Source organism: Pseudorasbora parva, chromosome 18 (genome assembly GCF_024679245.1).
Source record: "Pseudorasbora parva isolate DD20220531a chromosome 18, ASM2467924v1, whole genome shotgun sequence".
Classification (NCBI taxonomy): domain Eukaryota; kingdom Metazoa; phylum Chordata; class Actinopteri; order Cypriniformes; family Gobionidae; genus Pseudorasbora; species Pseudorasbora parva.
In genome coordinates this window covers 33,645,503-33,664,894 of record NC_090189.1, presented here as the reverse complement: position 1 = coordinate 33,664,894, position 19,392 = coordinate 33,645,503, and the positions used below count along the sequence as shown (strand labels likewise).

The window sequence follows — 19,392 nt, the reverse complement described above, 5'->3', positions numbered from 1 at the left end:
GTATTAGAAAATGTAAAACATACTTCTCACCCCATACATCTATACTCTGGAATATTCATCTATACTCTGGAATATTCATACTCTGGAACAGGTATATTTTGCAACCACAACCAATCTCTGTTCTTTGAGGAATGGTATGGGGAAAACATACGGTCCATGACCAACTTAATGGATACCAACAGACGTTTTTTAATTATGAACAATTTTGCATCAAACATAATTTTAAACCCTCAAAATCAGAAAATTACATAAAGCACTACCCCAAGGTTTTTTCCTTCTAACAATAAGCATTTGGAATATTATTACGATTCAACCACAATTGGCAATTCTACAATTTTTTTAGAAAGATTCTAAGATAAGAAAAATTTATTGAACGCTCTCTATACCTCCTAAAGTGAAAGAAACACACTTCAAAGTAATGAATAATATTTACCCCTCTAAAAAATTACTGAATCTTTGCTTTGGTATAGATGATAATGTTTGTACATTCTGTGATAATAATGTTGAAACTACGGCCAATGTGTTTTTCTCATGTAATGATGTAATGTGATTCAGACATTTTGGTGTGATATTGATATAAATGGGATAAGCAAAAGATGTCTTTACTCCTTCAAACTCTTTCGATGGCATAACATTTGGATTGATATCGCAAAACAAAGATGATGAGCTTTGTATTTGAAACAATCATGTCTAGCTAAATTCTTCATTCACAAATGTAGAATTGTGAAATCATATCCCAATTTAAATAAAATCCCAAAGTACTTTTTTTTTATTTTTTATAAATTAATTTAAAATATAGCCTATATGAAATCTTTAAAAATCTTGAAAGGTCCTAAAGCACAAAAATAACACTTCCCAAATAAGGTTAATAGCAACAGGCTAGCCTATATCTTTTCTCTATCCTATTTTGAAGAAACGGTTTTAATGCTGCCATGTTTTTTTCGTAAATCTTGATATTTTCGACAATAAAAAAATAAAAAAGCCTTGGAGGTCTATTTTGATTGGTTGATAGCTTTTGACAGCATTTAGTTTTCTACTTGTGCAAGTGGAGACTCGAGAGGAGTTGCACACGCAACATGATCGAGAGGAGAAGTAGTTCATAAAACAGCACTGTATATTTGAGAGCATATAGTTATGTGCGTGAGAGCGGAGGAAATCCGCATGCGATATTAGGCTACACTGATTTGTTAAAATAATTAACTCTCGAAATTTGTCATTAAAATAGCGCAACCCCCCGTGCTATTTTGAGAACCGCTCACAAACTGCTGCTGACAATATCTGACCTAACACCAACCCTACAGCTTGCAAGTAATTTATTAAAAAAAATATTTGAACGGTCTCTTAGAACAGATTTGTCCCTCACGGCTTCATGTTTCCCGTTGAAAGGAGACTTCCGTATTTGTAGGGTGAAAGGATTATGGGAAATGTAGTTGAGAAATATGTTAGCCCTGCTTATTAATAATAATTATACGCATTAACAGTCAATCACAAGGAGAAAAACATTTATCAGGAAATATTTTTTATGTTAAGGACTCCACAGTGATCCTTTTGCATGGAAACCATTTAAATTATGTAAGAATAAAGTATTAAAAGGTTGCATTTTCAAAAATAAACAGAAATAATATTTAATAATAATTTAATATACATAGTAAATAAATAATATTTTCATTTAAAGTGAAAAAAGAGAGATCTTATACGAAAAATATTTATTTGGTTTTAAATTAATTGAGCAGATGCAGAATGAAATAATACCAAATTCAGTGAGTGTTATATATATATTATATATGCATTAATTTACAAAAAAATATATATTTTGCTGCTTAGATTCGATAAATCAGCTGTTAATTATATATTATAACATTATATATATATATATATATATATATATATATATATATATATATATATAACAACATTATATAATTAATGTTATTATATATATAATAATTATTATATATATAACATTAATTATATAATATATATATATAATGTTGAACACAAGCTCAATACATTGGTATTATATATTACAATTATTATATATAAAATGTATAATATATAATATTAAAATATATTATATAAATATATATAATAACATTAATTATATATATATATATATATATATATATATATATATATATATATATATATATATATATATATAATATATATTCATGATTTTTTTTAAATATATATTTATTATATAATACCTGCTGCTATGTGATTACTTCACCAGTCTTAAAAAAGGCTGTTGCTTATAAGTGGCTAAAGGGACTATAGAGGCTTTCGAGACATTTAACGTCATCAGCTGAACATGTAAATCATATATTATCTATTAAATATTTTCAAAACTGTTCTAAGTAAAACCTTTAGAGAAAATGATTTTAGATAAAAATTGAAAGAGTTGTTCAGTGACGGTGACATTAAAGTCGTGGGACAGTTCGTTTGTAGCCTACCTTTAGCTTTTTACTTCTGGTAATTGCATTTAGGCTTCAAAAGAATAAAAGTTGTGTTCATATATGGTGTACAGTACATTTACGTGTAAGTATCATAAACTTTTGTTAGTCACATATTTTTGTTGTTCTTGTTGCAACAATCCAAAAGCCTATAGAAAAATCCTATTGGGTTTTTGTTGAGGGAACCAGCATAATGCAAACTGATGATTAACCTACAAAGTGACATAATCATATACCTGCTGCACCCTATTGAATTTTTTATAATTCAGCTAGTTATATTTAAAGTCCTAATCCTACCACTAAACATTCACATTTTAGAAAAACAAAACTAAATTGAATTTTAAAGAGGACAAAATTCTCCCTCAAGACAAAACTTGACTATTTTAAACTTCATTTAGGGGTCCTAAATGTTTTTGTCTGAATTTGCTTTGCCTATACTTAAAGGTGAAGCGTGAATTTCAGCGGCATCTAGTGGCATAGTTGTGAATTGCAATCATCTAACGTTCACCCCTCCCTTTCAAAGCACATAGAGAAGTTATGGGGGCCGACCTGTAAAAAAATACGGACAGTGTCCGTGACGTCACCCATAGGATTCTGAAGAGCAGTTTTGAAGCTTAAAGTAGGGCCGAGCTGGCCATTGCCATCTTGTCAATACATCATCACGCGTCACACCCAGTTAACTGAATAGGCAAGAGGTGGGACGTAGGTGGAGCTGAGGTGATGTAATGACTAGCAGACAAACAACAATTCACTTGTCACTCAAAGTGGCAATGCCCTTAATTATGCAAAACTTTAAGGCTTAGTGATTAGTTATTTGATTCCTGTTCCACCATTCGGTCAGCAGCAAAACGTATCTGTCCTGTGCTAAGCGAATGCACTAGCCCTGCTAGTAAGAAGAAGAATATAAAGAAGAAAGAGAGTAGCAAGGAAGAAGAGGCTGTGGGTGCATGAAACCCTCAGGTCCAGGGGAACAATTTGGGGATAAGGAATTCAGGTTCGTAAAAGAGCTCCGTTTCAAAAGGGTGTGGGTAATCGTCAGAGTGCAGCGACAAAATTTGAAATATTTTTAACTTTGACCATGGTGCATGCGCAAGCTCATAAATGGTGTGCTCCGCTGCGCGTGCGCTTTGGTTGACGCAGCAACAAACCGTCCTCGCACAATGCAAGCCATTGAAATTAATGGATTTCTTAGCGCATTCTGTGTGAAAGGCCCATTATTAAAAATACCCCCACACACCCACAGTTGTCATAAAGGGCAAAATTAGCTGTATAGACCAAAAGCAAAATTTGTACCAGGCTGTAAACATGTTTTTTTTTTTTTACTGCTGTAAAATTGGGCATTTTAACATGGGGCTCAGTGAGATTTTTTGCTCATTTCTGGAGCCTGTCTCTGAATTACAGTTTTAAGTCACTTTCGTATTGGCTTCAAGAGAAACTGGGGGAGGTTGCCGCTTGGGGCCGACACTATAGGACAAAAATGTTATCGCCAGAGAGTAGCTAGCACTCTAAAAGCAGTTTGTCAGTTTAGGCTACTGTAAAATCATGGCTTCCGAAATGCCGACTTCACTGTAAGTGGACCTGCGGTGCATGAAGGAAAGGCTCATTCTAAGGAAATAAAGCCATAAAGGTAGCTTACATTAGGTAATTATACTCCACTAAAAACATAGTTAGGCTATGTATATTATTGGATTTTTGTCAATATATCCTTATAAATACTACACACTGCACCTTTAAGTGGCCATTTGGTCTCCAATATAGCCAAGTACCGTTCCACACAGAAATAAATGCACATATGAGAAAGTATTCAAGCATCATCTGTAGATCATGCAAAAAGACCACAATAGTTGAGCAGCTCCGAACATCCGGTTCAACTTGACGTCATTAGGTGAGGTGACACGGGTTCTGTGTGATGATGATTTTGAAGTCCTATTATCGCGGTGGCGCGTCGAGCGCCGCTGCTGTTTCGGGTTGCGCGCGCGCACACACACACACCGCGGCTGTGATTGACACAGTGAAGGGGTGGGGACGCAGGGTGGGGTCAGCAGCAGGGAGAGGCGGAGGAGAGACTCACAGCTCGAGCCCAACCCTGAAACACGGCAACAAACACACACTGAAAGACGAGCGGGGCGACGGAAAGAGGGTTTATTTCTCGACGCCGGGGATATGATTTCTGTGATCCGCCGAGGCAACGAGAGCACCCATATCCTCTAATACTGAGGTGGAAAAACTGACATCGAGATCACTGTAATTCAAATATCACCCCGCCCGATCCTACCGACCCCCCCTCCACTCCACCCCTTCGCCGCCGCTTAGATACCGAGATGCACACGGAGACTCGGAACAAAAAAGTAAGTCCGTTTATCGTTCGCTATCGACTCATTTGCAACGTAGCCGGTAGTTTTTAAAGGCAGTCGCTGTCTTATTTCCATTCTGCAGGACACCGCCTGAGTTCCTCATCTATGAGCAGTTACCCGGTTTCGGTTTGTTTACCGTTAACCGTAATGAGCCTTTAATATCTGAGCTGCTGGGTGATTACTTTACTCCTGTGCATGCGCCTCTGAGCGAGCCCGTTATCCAAAAGCCTCGTAGAGATAATGCTGGTGCATTTGAAATACTTGTGCAACTTGTGACAAAGTCAGTGTGGCACATCCGTCAGCGTCGTCGCTTTATCTGCAGTGCTGTTTTAAAGCTGTGAAGGCAGGAAGGAAGCGCGCCGAGTGCTGCTGGCTGGAGAGACACCATCTTAGCTGATTTCTTAAAGAGACAGCAGCCTTGAATTTGCATGGGATGAAAAAAAATTGTTGTTGCTGCTCTCTAATTCTATTGTCTTCTATCGCTCTCATTTATTAAAAGGCTCAATATCAATAAATTGCCTTATAAGTTTGTTGTTGTACTCAATTAGGACTGTCTGTAGGTTACTGAAAACTGCAATGAACATCCCATGACAAGGAGGGGGTCACATTTGTCGTGTGGTTTTCTAACTGTTTTATTTGTTTTTGTTGCACCAAAGTATGCACTGGAACTTTAAGAGTAATATCTAGAGCTGCTCGTCACTATCACAAAATAATAACCTAACAGGATGATCAGCACACAGCAAAGAGGTTATTTTGGAAAACAGTTTATCAAAGGAATGGCCATTTACATGTGATGGCCTGGATGATGGTTAATATTTAGAAATATCAACTATTTCACAGGAGAATGCAATGCAAAAATTCTAAAGAGATGTGAAAAAAATATATAAATAATATTATTATTAATAATAAATAATATGAATAATATATAGATATTAATTGTTTTCAAAATAAAAGATTGCGTATACATAATGTGTTTATATTCTGTATAATTATGTAGGCTATATACAGGAATACACACCCATACATGTATATATTTTTAGAAATATTTGCATGTATATACTGTATATAATTATATTATAAATAATTATAATAATTTATAATTATAAATTATAAATAATTTATATTATAAATAAATGTTATAAATATAACATTTAAATATATACAAATATAAAATGTATATATAAATGCAGGTTAGTGTATTTATATATAAATAATAACTATACACAGTACACACATTATGTAACAAACTTTTATTTTGGATGTGATTAAACGCGATTAATTGATTTGACAGTACTAATATATATAAAGTGAGGAAAATAAGTATTTGAACACTGCTATTTTGCAAGTTCTCCCACTTGGAAATAATGGAGTGGTCTGAAATTGTCATCATAGGTGCATATGCACTGTGAGAGACATAATCTATAAAAAAAATCCATAAATCACGATATATGATTTTTTAAAACTATTTATTTGTATGATACAGCTGCAAATAAGTATTTGAACACCTGTCTATTAGATAGAATTCTGACCCTCAAAGACCTGTTAATCTGGCTTTAAAATGTCCACCTCCACTCCATTTATTATTCTAAATTAGATGCACCTGTTTGAGGTCATTAGCTGCATAAAGACACCTGTCCACCCCATTAAATCAGTAAGAATCCAACTATTAACATGGCCAAGACCAAAGAGCAGTCCAAAGACACTAGAGACAAAATTGTACACCTCCACAAGGCTGGAAAGGGCTACGTGGAAATACTCAAGCAGCTTGGTGAAAAAAGGTCCACTGTTGGAGCAATCATTAGAAAATGGAAGAAGCTAAACATGACTGTCAATCTCCCTTGGACTGGGGCTCCATGCAAGATCTCACCTCGTGGGGTCTTAATGATCCTAAGAAAGGTGAGAAATCCCAGAACTACATGGGAGGAGCTGGTCAATGACCTAAAAAGAGCTGGGACCACCGTTTCCAAGGTTACTGTTGGTAATACACTAAGACTTCATGGTTTGAAATCATGCATGGCACGGAAGGTTTCCCTGCTTAAACCAGCACATGTCCAGGCTCGTCTTAAGTTTGCCAATGACCATTTCGATGATCCAGAGGAGACATGGGAGAAAGTCATGTGGTCAGATGAGACCAATATAGAACTTTTTGGTCATAATTCCACTAAATGTGTTTGGAGGAAGAAGAATAATGAGTACCATCCCAAGAACGCCATCCCTACTGTGAAGCATGGGGGTTGTAGCATCATGCTTTGGGTGTGTTTTTCTGCACATGGGACAGGGCGACTGCAGTGTTTTAAGGAGAGGATGAACATTGCATGTATTGCGAGATTTTGGGGAACAACCTCCTTCCCTCAGTTAGAGCATTGAAGATGGGTTGAGGCTGGGTCTACCAAAATGACAATGACCCGAAGCACACAGCCAGGATAACCAAGGAGTGGCTCTGTAAGAAGCATATCAAGGTTCTGGCGTGGCCTAGCCAGTCTCTCTTTTTTTTTTAGATTATGTCTCTCACAGTGGACATGCAACTACGATGACAATTTCAGACCCCTCCATGATTTCTAGGTGGGAGAACTTGCAAAATACAAAATAGCAGGGTGTTCAAATACTTATTTTCCTCACTGTGTGTGTGTGTATATATATATATATATATATATATAATATAAAAAATATACAATCATCTCAAACTGTGTCCTAATATCTTGCAATAATTAGTCTCAATACTAACATGTATTGTCAGGGTAATTAATGGTAATAATGATTTTCCTGAATTATAATGGTGGTCAGTTATGATAGTAATCGGCTCCAGACTCATTCTTACCTACTTTCTCTGTTGGTCGCACCGACTTACAATTTGGTCGCACTCTTTTTTTTATATTAATCATAATGACGTTGCATGTTGATGTTGATGGTTTTGCATTGATGTAAGGATTGCCAGTGACTAAAAGCTTGATATTTGCAAAAGGTTTTAATCTGAACATTGTTTCCAACAAGCATTAATTTAAAAGAAAACTTTACAAAAATACTATCTATTTTGGTCTGTTTTGAAAATCATTATTTCAAAAGATTTGACAGCAGAATGCAGTGATTGGCCAATCTGAATCAAGTAGAGAAAAAAACTAAACTTATTGGAAATGATCATCTCAACATGGCCAAATATCTTGCCGATAATGGCTGATATATTGATCCATCTTTATATAAGGCATTGCACATTTGAATCAACTCTGTAGAGTAACCCATAAGTGTAAAATACAAAATGAATGTAATTGTACTCCAGCTTTTGCCTTTAATATCTTAGGTTGGTGTTTTTCAATTGAGCTCATTATTTTGAGTAGTGTCTCCTGTAGGAGCTGTTATTGAAGGAGTCAGGGAGGTTAGTGGACTGAGGCGTTATCATTGGAGGAACAGAGAGTGCTCTGGGCGTGCCAGACAGCTGGTAATCATTAACATCTGTGGACAAACTTTGGTCAAAGTGGTATAACACTCATCTACCCTCTGTAGGTCTCAGCATTTGGGTTTTGTAAGGGTGACATCGCTTCAGGAGTGTGTTCTAGGTTGAGGCATCCATTGGCAGCCTGATTAAGCCAGCTAGCCAGGGGGTGATGTAAAGTGTATCTGTTTTTAGGAGTTGAGACAGTTAGGGACTGTCACTGTCCTAGAGCACAGTTATTTTTAGGAGAAGGGTGCAGTCGGCCCTGGGTGTGACTGAGGTTGTGTTTTTGCAGGGCGGCTGTGGTGCACGCCTAACAGTTCCTCTCACTCCCTGTCTTAAATTGCCTCTCGTGTTATCGACTGCACTTCAGTGTCACACCCTTAACCTGTCCTAAAGCTTAGCTCAATGCAACACAAATTAGTCAGTGTTCTGTTTTGTATAAACTTGATTCAGTGTGGTGTAAAGTAGTACACTTCCTCCTTAGATATTTCAGGTAAGTCAACAATATGATGTAATGCCTCAACATCACATGCTTTGTTGACCATCCCCTTTTAAAAGCCCATTGTCTTTGTTCTATTCTCAAGAATGTTAGCCATATGAAGTTGGCACTTCTGACACTTTCAGTTTAGGCCTTATTCTGAATACAGTGTGTGACAGGTGGGACAGTCCAGCATGACCATGCTATGATCCACTAATGCAAGGTCATAAAAGACTCTCACACTCAGTCAGGTGTAAAATCCCTTTATATTCTTACACCCTGAAGACTAGGGTCAACATTATAACAGCAGAGCTGAAGTTTTTCCTGTTGTTCATTGGTTTGCTGTTGTGGATACATGAAGGATGAGTAGTTAAACATTGGTAAAATATAAATAGTCTTGCAGTTTAAATTTTTCATAAGTGAAAAACTTAATGTAAAGCTTGTATTTCAGTAAACATTCTTGGAATTTAGACTTGTGCAGCATTTCTACTTTTGGTTAGGGACCACAGTTCTGTCTCACTGTCAGTTTTTCAAGAAAGGTTGAACATAAACATTAAGTTGAAAGAATGTATTACCATTTAAGCCCAAAGTACGCACAGTTGAATGCACAGTCTTTCAAAGTATAGTTTTTTTGTATGCGATTTTATAGGTCAACAAATGCACAGTAGAAAGTTTCATCCTTGTCCAGTGTCTTTCTCTCCAAAAGTTCTGAGTGATAAAAATATCTTTGTACTTGTTTAAACTAGAGTTATCAGTGTATTATAAGCCTCTCACACCAAGGCTATAACTATGTCTTAGACATTGAGGGGAACAAAGGTTTATGCCTGAGGAAGGGTATTGGTCTTATTGGTTTAAGGAAATTAAATTATTAAATGATTAAAGGGATTTAAGGAAATAAATAAAAATGGTAAAAACTCCAGTTCTACTGTAGTTCTAAATATATATATATTTAAATATGCACACATTCCCATATTTTTTCTGCCTAATATGTAAGAATAAAAAAATGTTGTTTACATAATGTCATATTTTCAATTCATAACGGTGAAATTTCCTAAAAATGTTTCCTAAAAATGATATTGCTGTTGGTTGCTGAACGCTTTTACAATATTTCACAAGTTCATACTTACGTATACAGGTCCTTCTCAAAAAAGTTCATTATTTTCCATATTGTAATGATAAACAATTTAACTTTCATATATTTTAGATTCATTGCACACCAATTGAAATATTTCAGGTCTTTTATTGTTTTAATACTGATGATTTTGGCATACAGCTCATGAAAACCCAAAATTCCTATCTCAAAAAATTAGCATATCATGAAAAGGTTCTCTAAACGAGCTATTAACCTAATCATCTTAATCAACTAATTAACCCTAAACACCTGCAAAAGATTCCTGAGGCTTTTAAAAACTCCCAGCCTGGTTCATTACTCAAAACCACAATCATGGGTAAGACTGCCGACCTGACTGGATGAAAGCAAATTTTGCATTTCATTCGGAAATCAAGATGCCAGACTCTGGAGGAAGACTGGGGAGAAGGAAATGCCAAAATGCCTGAAGTCCAGTGTCAAGTACCCACAGTCAGTGATGGTCTAGGGTGCCATGTCAGCTGCTGGTGTTGGTCCACTGTGTTTTATCAAGGGCAGGGTCAATGCAGCTAGCTATCAGGAGATTTTGGAGCACTTCATGCTTCCATCTGCTGAAAAGCTTTATGGAGATGATTTCATTTTTTAGCACGACCTGACACCTGCTCAGTGCCAAAACCACTGGTAAATGGTTTACTGACCATGGTATTATTGTGCTCAATTGGCCTGCCAAGTCTCCTGACCTGAACCCCATAGATAATCTGTGGGATATTGTGACGAGAAAGTTGAGTGACGCAAGACTCAACACTCTGGATGAGCTTGAGGCCGCTATCGAATCATCCTGGGCCTCCATAACACCTCAGCAGTGCCTCAGGCTGATTGCCTCCATGCCACGCCGCATTGAAGCAGTCATTTCTGCAAAAGGATTCCCGACCAAGTATTGAGATTTTGGGTTTTCATGAGCTGTATGCCAAAATCCCCAGTATTAAAACAATAAAAGACCTGAAATATTTCAGTTTGTGTGCAATGAATCTAAAATATATGAAAGTTAAATTTTTATCATTACGTTATGGAAAATAATGAACTTTTATCACATATGCTAATTTTTTGAGAAGGGCCTGTACATATAATATACCTCTTATTGTTGATTGGCTGAGTGCACTCCACTCGTTTCAATTATCTGAATGTGCTTCTGCCCCACTCTTTCACTGCTATACACCCTTAAAAACAAAGGTACCAGGAAGAAACAAAAAAATGGGTTTCACACTGTGATGCAACAGAAGAACCATTTTTGGTTCCCCAATGAACTATTTTGTGAAAGGTTCTATAAAGAACCATTTTTTTCTAACCATTTTATAGTCTAAAGAACCTTTTTGCAATACAAAGAACCTTTTGTGTAATGGAAAGGTTCTTTGGATATTAAAGGTTTTTCATGGAACCATTTAAGAACCTTTATTTTTAAGAGTGTAACTGAAGTGTGGAATTAGGGATGTGATGGTGGAGAAATTTTCACACCAGTTAATCGGTGTGTGACAACATCGGTAATACTGGTATCACCGTCAGAGTCTTTTAAATTGCTAATTCTAAACTGAAAGTAAAATGCTCAAGCATTCATAATGGAGTGGAGCAAAGTGAGTGTCTGAAAGTTTTTTTGAAAGCGAGTGTTTATGGAAGTTTTTTTGGAAGCAAGTGTTTATAGAAGTTCCATAGAAATCAACTGAAAATGCGGCAATGGATGCACACCGTGAATGAGAGGGCGGCCGTGCGCATTTTACTTTCACTTTAGAATTAAAGGGGTGATGAATTGAGGAATCAACTTTCCCTTGAGCTTTTGATATATAAAAGGTCATGGTAATATAAGAATATCCTGTAAGTTTCAGAGCTGAAAACTTCCTTGTTAGTCAAAGAGAAGCTTTTATAGACACCAGGCTCAGCAAACGGTCCTGTGCTTTGTACTGATGTCAGTGCACGACTAAACACCGCCTATACAGAATCTACAGCACGTCTAATCCAGTAACCCCACCCACCAACTCATAGCGGGCTCGTCAACAACAATAAACATGCCGAGGAAGATTAAGATATTGCGCTATTCCTGGTTATGGAAGAACACAGTCGCTGCATAAGCTTCCTTCTGATCCTAATATTACGAATGAGTGGTTAAATTTTATTTTTAATGAAGTTCCAGCTAGGGCTGCACGATTAATCGAAATCGAACCGCAATCGCGATTTGGCTTGTGTGCGATTATGAAAGCTCAAAGGCTGCGATTTTAAATGAAAGTTGTTAGTGTGTTAGTGAAGAGCGGATTACTCTGTGATCAGGAGTAACGCTGCTCCGTCTGAAAGACTGCGAGTTTGAGTCGCTTATAACGTGCGTTTGAAAAAGCAACATGAGTCAAACATCTTCACAAACTAGTGAAGCGTTCATAAACCTGTTCAACAAAAGACAACGTTTAATAACATGTTTTACCTCACTTTATATCGTCAGTTAAGTGTTTTTGAGCTGATGTGGCTTCTCATCACAGTGCAAGGCAGATGATGCACTATTTTATAGTATTCTATACAGTGATAAAGTCTATGTCAATCAACACTGCATTATAATATAGTTTATTATCATGAAAATACCCTTGAAGAACTCAAATACACCATATTTTGCTGCAGTCGTGTTTATTGTCGTCATGTTTAATCAAAGTGTTTCTATCTTCTGTTTACATAAGGGTTTTCCTGAAAATGAACATCATTACTTCTCTGAGGCAAATGTAGCTTTTCTGCTCAAGGGCTCCCTTTGGCCTTCAGTATGAATTAAAAACTTTAGGTAATAAATAATTAGAAAATAATACTTAATATATTTTAAAAATTAATAAACTTAAAAAAATATACATTTATAGGACAATCCATGTTTTTCTTCAATGTACAGGAGTTTTTTCCCCCACAGTGGATGCACAAGAGGTTCATATTTCATATTAATGACATAGACTTTAAGAAATTGATATCACAGATAAACAAACACAGATTTTTATAATAATATTTTTTTTTTAAATAATATTTTTCTTACAATAACTCCTTAGGCTTAGACCTTTCTAATGTTTTTTAGTCAAAGGCTGTCTGCATATTAATAGGTAACCCAGCAGTTTTTTTTTTTTTTGGTAAAATAAGTTCTGTAAAATATTACAAAAAAATAATAATTAATAACAATAATTAGTATTATCATTTTAATTTTTATTCTGACATACTCTATTTTTTAATTTGTAATTATGAAAATGTTATTGTAATGGTAATATTTCTTATTTGTAAAAATATTTTTTCGCAGTAATCATAATAATTATTAGTCATATTAATATATAAACACAAAATATTACACACACACACACACACACACACACACACACACACACACACACACACACACACACACACACACACACACACACACACACACACACACACACACACTTTTCATTTGTAAAAAATATATAATAATCGCATTTTAAATTGCAATCGCAATTTTGCCCAGAATAATCGCAATTATATATTTTCCCCAAATCGGGCAGCCCTAGTTCCAGCTCATGTGGGGAAGACATTCAGTTCACTGCGGGATCGTTTGTAAACAAATCTCCGGTCGATGCTGGATTTGGATCCGACAGGAATGGTGCAACACGTGAATAAAACATGTTTTTATAGCCCCTTTCATACTGCGATTCCGGCAAATACACGGATTATGCGACCCGGCATTAGTTCCCGGGCCGCTAGATTTGGTCTATTCACACTGCCAGCGAAATACCGTAATATGTGCGCTTTCACACACAACCCGTAATGGTCCTGGATCGAGTTGACACGTGACATCCTGATGTGACGTATAATGGCGAGGGATCTCAGCTTCAGCACGAATAGTAAGGAGCTCCGTGGTCTCGACTTGTGTCCAGTTTGCACACATTTCTGCTTGTTTAATTTTAGTTTCTTTTGTATACGAACACTCTCTGCGTTTAAAACACCGACTAGCTCTTCAGGCACTGCAGGGTTGTATTATTGAAAAACAAGCTCTAGGAGTCGCACGATAACTACGTACACGTTGCGGCATTAGTTTTGGCTTTTGTTCACACAGCGCTCTTCCCAGGTCAAATACCGCAATGTTACTAGGTCCCCGACCCGGGTTCAATTCGGTAATCAATTCCGGGACGTGATTGCTTTCACACAGAAGGCGACCCGGCAATGTTCCAGGAATATTGCGGGTCCGACGTGCAGTGTGAAAGGGGCTTATATGTAATAGTGTTGCATTGTTATAGATCGTTTTGCTTATGTGTACATGTCTAACAGAACATACCTTTATCACGCTGGACTCGCAAACCTGGCAGGCCGATCAATCTCATTATATTCCGTTCTTGTTCTGCTATTCTCTCTCTCGTTGACATCTGAAGGGGGGCGGCGCGCTCGCCGTTCTCGGTTATATCGTCCGATCTTGCGGGCTATGTGTAATATAAAAATAATAGTTCAATCAGTCACATGCCGACGAGAAATAAAACATTGTGTTTGTTTGATAAAGACGTTTATCAACGTTTACGACCTCTGTGATCGAGAAAATCATTCTGGTTGTCGCTTCTCGCTCATACTCTCCTCTCCGTCATGTGGACTGACAGCGGAGCTTAAGCTAATTAACCCGTTTAATCCCAAATTTTTTCCTGAAATGTGAGTACATGCAATTTACTCCTTAGACCTCCCTAACACACAAATGGTATGCCTTCTTTGATTTTATGTTGGTTAAGTTAGTGAAATATTAGGTTTTATACTCGGTCACAATAGTGACCGGTGGGAAACAGCATAGACAGAATTCATACAAATTCTTCTATTAGACCTATTTACCGGTTTGAAACTTAAAATAACAATAAAATATCCAACATATAAGAATGAGATATGATTAGGATTTACTTCAAAACTATTTCTATTGTTCCTGATACACAATTTAAAAAAAAAATTGGGGGTATGAAAATTGCAGCCCATTGAAATAAATACAAAAATCTAGGTAACACGTTCATCTTCACTGAATAACGTGTCTGGCCAAAGAGAGGGGAAGAGGTGACCAACAAACCTTGAAAAGATCTACGCACTTACATGTAGTTATTACTCCTAAATATTAGGAAGAGCAACTTTGAACATTGAAGCACCAATTGGTAAATCCGAAATTTGGAAGTTTACAAGGTATATCTTATAAGGTTTATAAGGTATATCTCATAGATATAGATAGACAGACAGACAGAAGTATAGACTGATAGACAGATAGACAGAAGTATAGATAGATAGACAGACAGACAGACAGAAGTATAGATAGATAGACAGACAGGCAGACAGACAGACAGACAGAAGTATAGATAGACAGACAGAGAGAAGTATAGACAGACAGACAGAAGTTTAGATAGATGGATAGATAGATAGACAGAAGTATAGACAGACATATAGATAGACAGACAGAAGTATAGTTAGACAGACAGACAGAAGTATAGTTAGTTAGACAGACAGAAGTATAGATAGATAGACAGACAGACAGACAGACAGACAGACAGAAAGAAGTATAGCTAGACAAATGTATAGACAGACAGAAGTACAGACAGAAGTACAATGGATGGATGGAGGGATGGATGGATGGATGGATGGATGGATGGATGGATGGATGGATGGATGGATGGATGGATGGACGGATGGATGGATGGACAGATGGACGGATGGATGGACGGATGGATAGTTTTCAGTTCAATCTGTGAGTGAGTTCATATGAATAACACAGAATGACATAGAGAGGACATATTCTGTGTTATACTACCGGTCACAATTGTGACCGTCTTCTTTTATATGCATCCTGACAGCAGAATAAACCATGTATTCATATAATTTCAATATGTATGTATAGATGACCCTTTCATGATGATGTGTGCAAAAAATGAATGAGCTATTCAAAAATTAACTTTGATTAATTCATTAAATTTTCCTGTCATTTCTGTGCTTTCACATAGTCATTGTGCTAAGATGGCAGTACCAAGAAATAAGTGTGTGTGGTCACACGACCAAACTATGCAGCAATGTTAAACCTGCCCAGAACTCATGTAGACATCTTAAATGGGTATTATAAATGAAAATTTGCTTCATAATAGAAGTTGCTTTTTAATACAACACTAAAATATTCGAGGAAAATTTACGGTCACAATTGTGACCGGTGGGATTAAACGGGTTAAATATGCAAAAATGATCCAATCCTAGCCGTGGGTGTTTACATCAAAGTCTCCAGAGATGCACGCCCATCAGAACCCAGCATTTTGGAGAGAACCTCAAAACCAGTGTAGAAAATAGCCTATTACTTATTAGTAATTATGTTTTTGAATGTAAAAACCACACAAACATTATTAGTTGACCTCAGACAACAGTATAAAAATAAATTTAAAAAAGCCAGTTCATGACACCTTTAAGCTCACCTTACAATAATATGACATTTTTAAATCTTTAAAAAATACCACAGGACATCAATAAACTACATTTATAATATAATGGATTTAAACGTATAAAGCCAGTAATGCCATTGAAGTAATATATTAGTCAAGCACACAATCTTATACAGCCAGTAAGCTAACTCTGTTCTGTTGCATCTAACTAATTATTTCCCACCACCAGTTTCCAGTTTATAATATGCTAAAGTCTAAATATGAATTTCTTAATTTTGCAGTAAGATGTTATACTTATCAAAAATGAAGGCTTAAACACTTAAAACTGCACATTTAAGGGGTTACTCTTTTGCTCTTTTGGTGAAAGTTTTCAGCTTTTAAAATGGCCACCAGACAGTGTGAACACATGCATTCCCATATCTCAGTGTGCAATAGTCTGATTAGTTTGAAATTACAGGAGGTATATAGTAACAAACACATAATTTGGTTAATTATTTTTTTCTTTTCATAATCCGAGCTTAAAGATAGTAGTGTGCTTAATGATTAGTTGAACTTAATCGATACATTTACCCTATATAAATAAAGGTGACTTTACAATTTTTACCATTTATTTGCATTAGTTTATGTCCAGCGGGTTACTTTTATGCATTCATTAGCCAGCTAAATTGCATAATTTAAACTAGTGTTGTTGTGAAAAAGCAAATTGACAGAAACATAAACAAATCAGCAATCTCCCAATTTCAGTTCTTTAAAATTCGAACACATTGTGTGAACACATTAAATGTACAACAAGCGCAGACGGCACCCAGACTCAGTAGGCAGTTAAAAATCCTGCCACGCCACTCATATAGTATTCGATTAAATTACATAATATTTGTCCCAAATCATTTTTAATGTGGATAATGAATTCACTCCTATTGGAATGTTGTGCATTTTTCAGCAAAGCATATGTCTTTCTGTGGCTTTAATATAGTCTGTATGCTTCATATAGAGTTTAATATATGAATGGATCATTTTTTGTAGAAAAGTTCAGCACTATTTTACTTTGAGTATTTGTTTTTATTTAGTATCCAGAATTTAAAAATGATCGGTTTATTAATCTGTTATAGGCCAACCTGGTTAAATCCACTATCGGTCATCATATACATTTTTGTACATAATATGTAATATGTTTGTCTGTGATGGCATTTAGCATAACACATGAACAGCATTATATGAAAAAACACAATTCTTTAGCCTGCTGAAAGGTTCTATGAGGGATTTCTTTTTTTATATTCTTGAAAAAAAGGAAACCTTATATTCTCTAAATAACAAATGAATCAGCGCTCTATGCCTTCTGGAGACATGCAATAATCCAGGCCTATAACTTGTGATCCAAATATGAATTGTAGGACCATTACCTTCTGTTTCTTATATTATATAATATATATATATATATATATATATATATATATATATATACATATATATATATATATATATATATATATATATATATATATATATATATATATATATATATATATATATATATATATATATATATATATATATATAAAAAAATTAAAAACAGTTATAAAATATATTTGAAAAAGATTATTTGGTGACGTAAACCAAAAGGATAATTGTTTCAGTGGTAGGAAATGTATTACGTTTTGCAGTAACACAATAGTTCCAGAAACATAAATTAAGAAAGTATGTACGACTTAACTGGTACCGATACTAGTATTACCGATATTTGTACTAGTAAATCCATTAACTATATCAAATTAAGCTATCTAATGTGATTCATATTCTTTTGGTCTTTGGCTGCCCGAAGAGGATTCGGTTGTCTGAGAAAGCAGAGGAAGTGAGGCACCAGTGTACTGACTGGAAGGAAAAATAAGACTAAGAGAGGTGAAAGGGGACTTGCAACATTATGTAGGCTAGTAAAGCGTCCAGAAAAAGAAGTAGTAAACCAAGTTAGAGGTGAGGTTTTGAATAAGTGGGTGCTCTGGGGGGTGTTTGTGTGTACGGTATGGGACTGTAAGGATATTGTCCATGTCTCCCCAGATTAGAGCCGATGTGACAGAATGACCCCCTACCATTGCAGCACAATCATTAACCAGGGAAAGAATCCCGTCCCCATAGCAACCCCTGCAGTTCTGCCAAACTGTCTGCAGTGAAAAAGAGGGAGCGGGGGTGGGGTGCTCAGGGTGGGGAGGGTGTGTCTCAATGTGTGTGTGACTATTGATGTTGGAAACAGCATGCAAGCCATTGCTCAGAATGTGAAAATTACGTGATTTGGAAAACTAGATGCGAACCTTTGTTTGTGTCGCCCCCTCTAAACACATGCAAATGCTGGACATTTGCATTAGCCTTTTACTGTAGCATAATTATAAGGAGCCAGGCGAAAATGTGTCTGTCTCGACCACATTCTTCCAGGGAAATATAAACTATCTGCTCAGGTATGCTTTGGGAATTCCATCTCGTCCCTGTACCTTTAAAGTTGACATCACCAGCTCTCTTGCTTTGTTTTTCTATCTCGGTGCAGCTCTGCTGCAGAGATGAGCTGCCTCACAGAAAGATAGAACTTCTTCCTTCCTGTCTTCACTGCTCATCTGCTTCACAGACATAAAATGGCTTGAGATGAGGTGAAACATTGAGGTTTGCACATTGACACATTTGAGTGAAGCATCATGTGAAGAAACTTTATTTCTGCTGGTGCATGACGAGGACAGACCTTTGAGGAAATAAACTGGAGATAGAGGAATGAGCAGGTTTGGACTATTGTGTTTGTGTGTGTGTGTGTTTTAGGGTGGGGAGGGCTGGGAGAAGTAGCAGCAGAGTTTGCGTCAGAAGGGTGTGGTGAGATAAGGGCAAGTTCACTGCTATGGTGATTGTGCCAGCCATGAAGAGAAAGTCCTACTTGTGCGTTTGTTCGAGTTTATTTGCAGCTAATATACACTCCCAGCCATCACTGGTATTCTTAAAGAAACAGTAAACCTAAAAATGTCATTTCTGCCAATATTTATTTTTCATCATGTCATTCCGAATCCAGTTTTTCAAAGGAACAAAACAATTAAAAAAACAAAAACAAAAAGGGACCAAAAACGTGCTGTTTACACCTGGTATTAAAATGCGTTTTAGTTGATTTGTGGAAGCGGATAACATTGAATACAGGTGCAAACA

General features: G+C 36.2%; 1 protein-coding gene across 3 annotated transcripts in view; it reads left to right on the top strand.

Annotated features, from left to right (window-relative positions):
• Positions 1-19,392, top strand: part of klf8 (Kruppel like factor 8) — a 65,041-nt gene that overhangs the window by 6,113 nt on the left and 39,536 nt on the right. Inside the window, exon 1 of one of the 3 annotated variants that reach the window (XM_067423543.1) lies at positions 4,326-4,801. The exons of the other annotated variants lie outside the window; for them this stretch is intronic. Coding sequence (XP_067279644.1) covers positions 4,775-4,801 — 27 coding nt within the window. The 5' untranslated portion in view covers positions 4,326-4,774. Of the gene's footprint in view, positions 1-4,325; positions 4,802-19,392 lie in introns of those variants that run through there. 3 annotated transcript variants of the gene reach the window in all.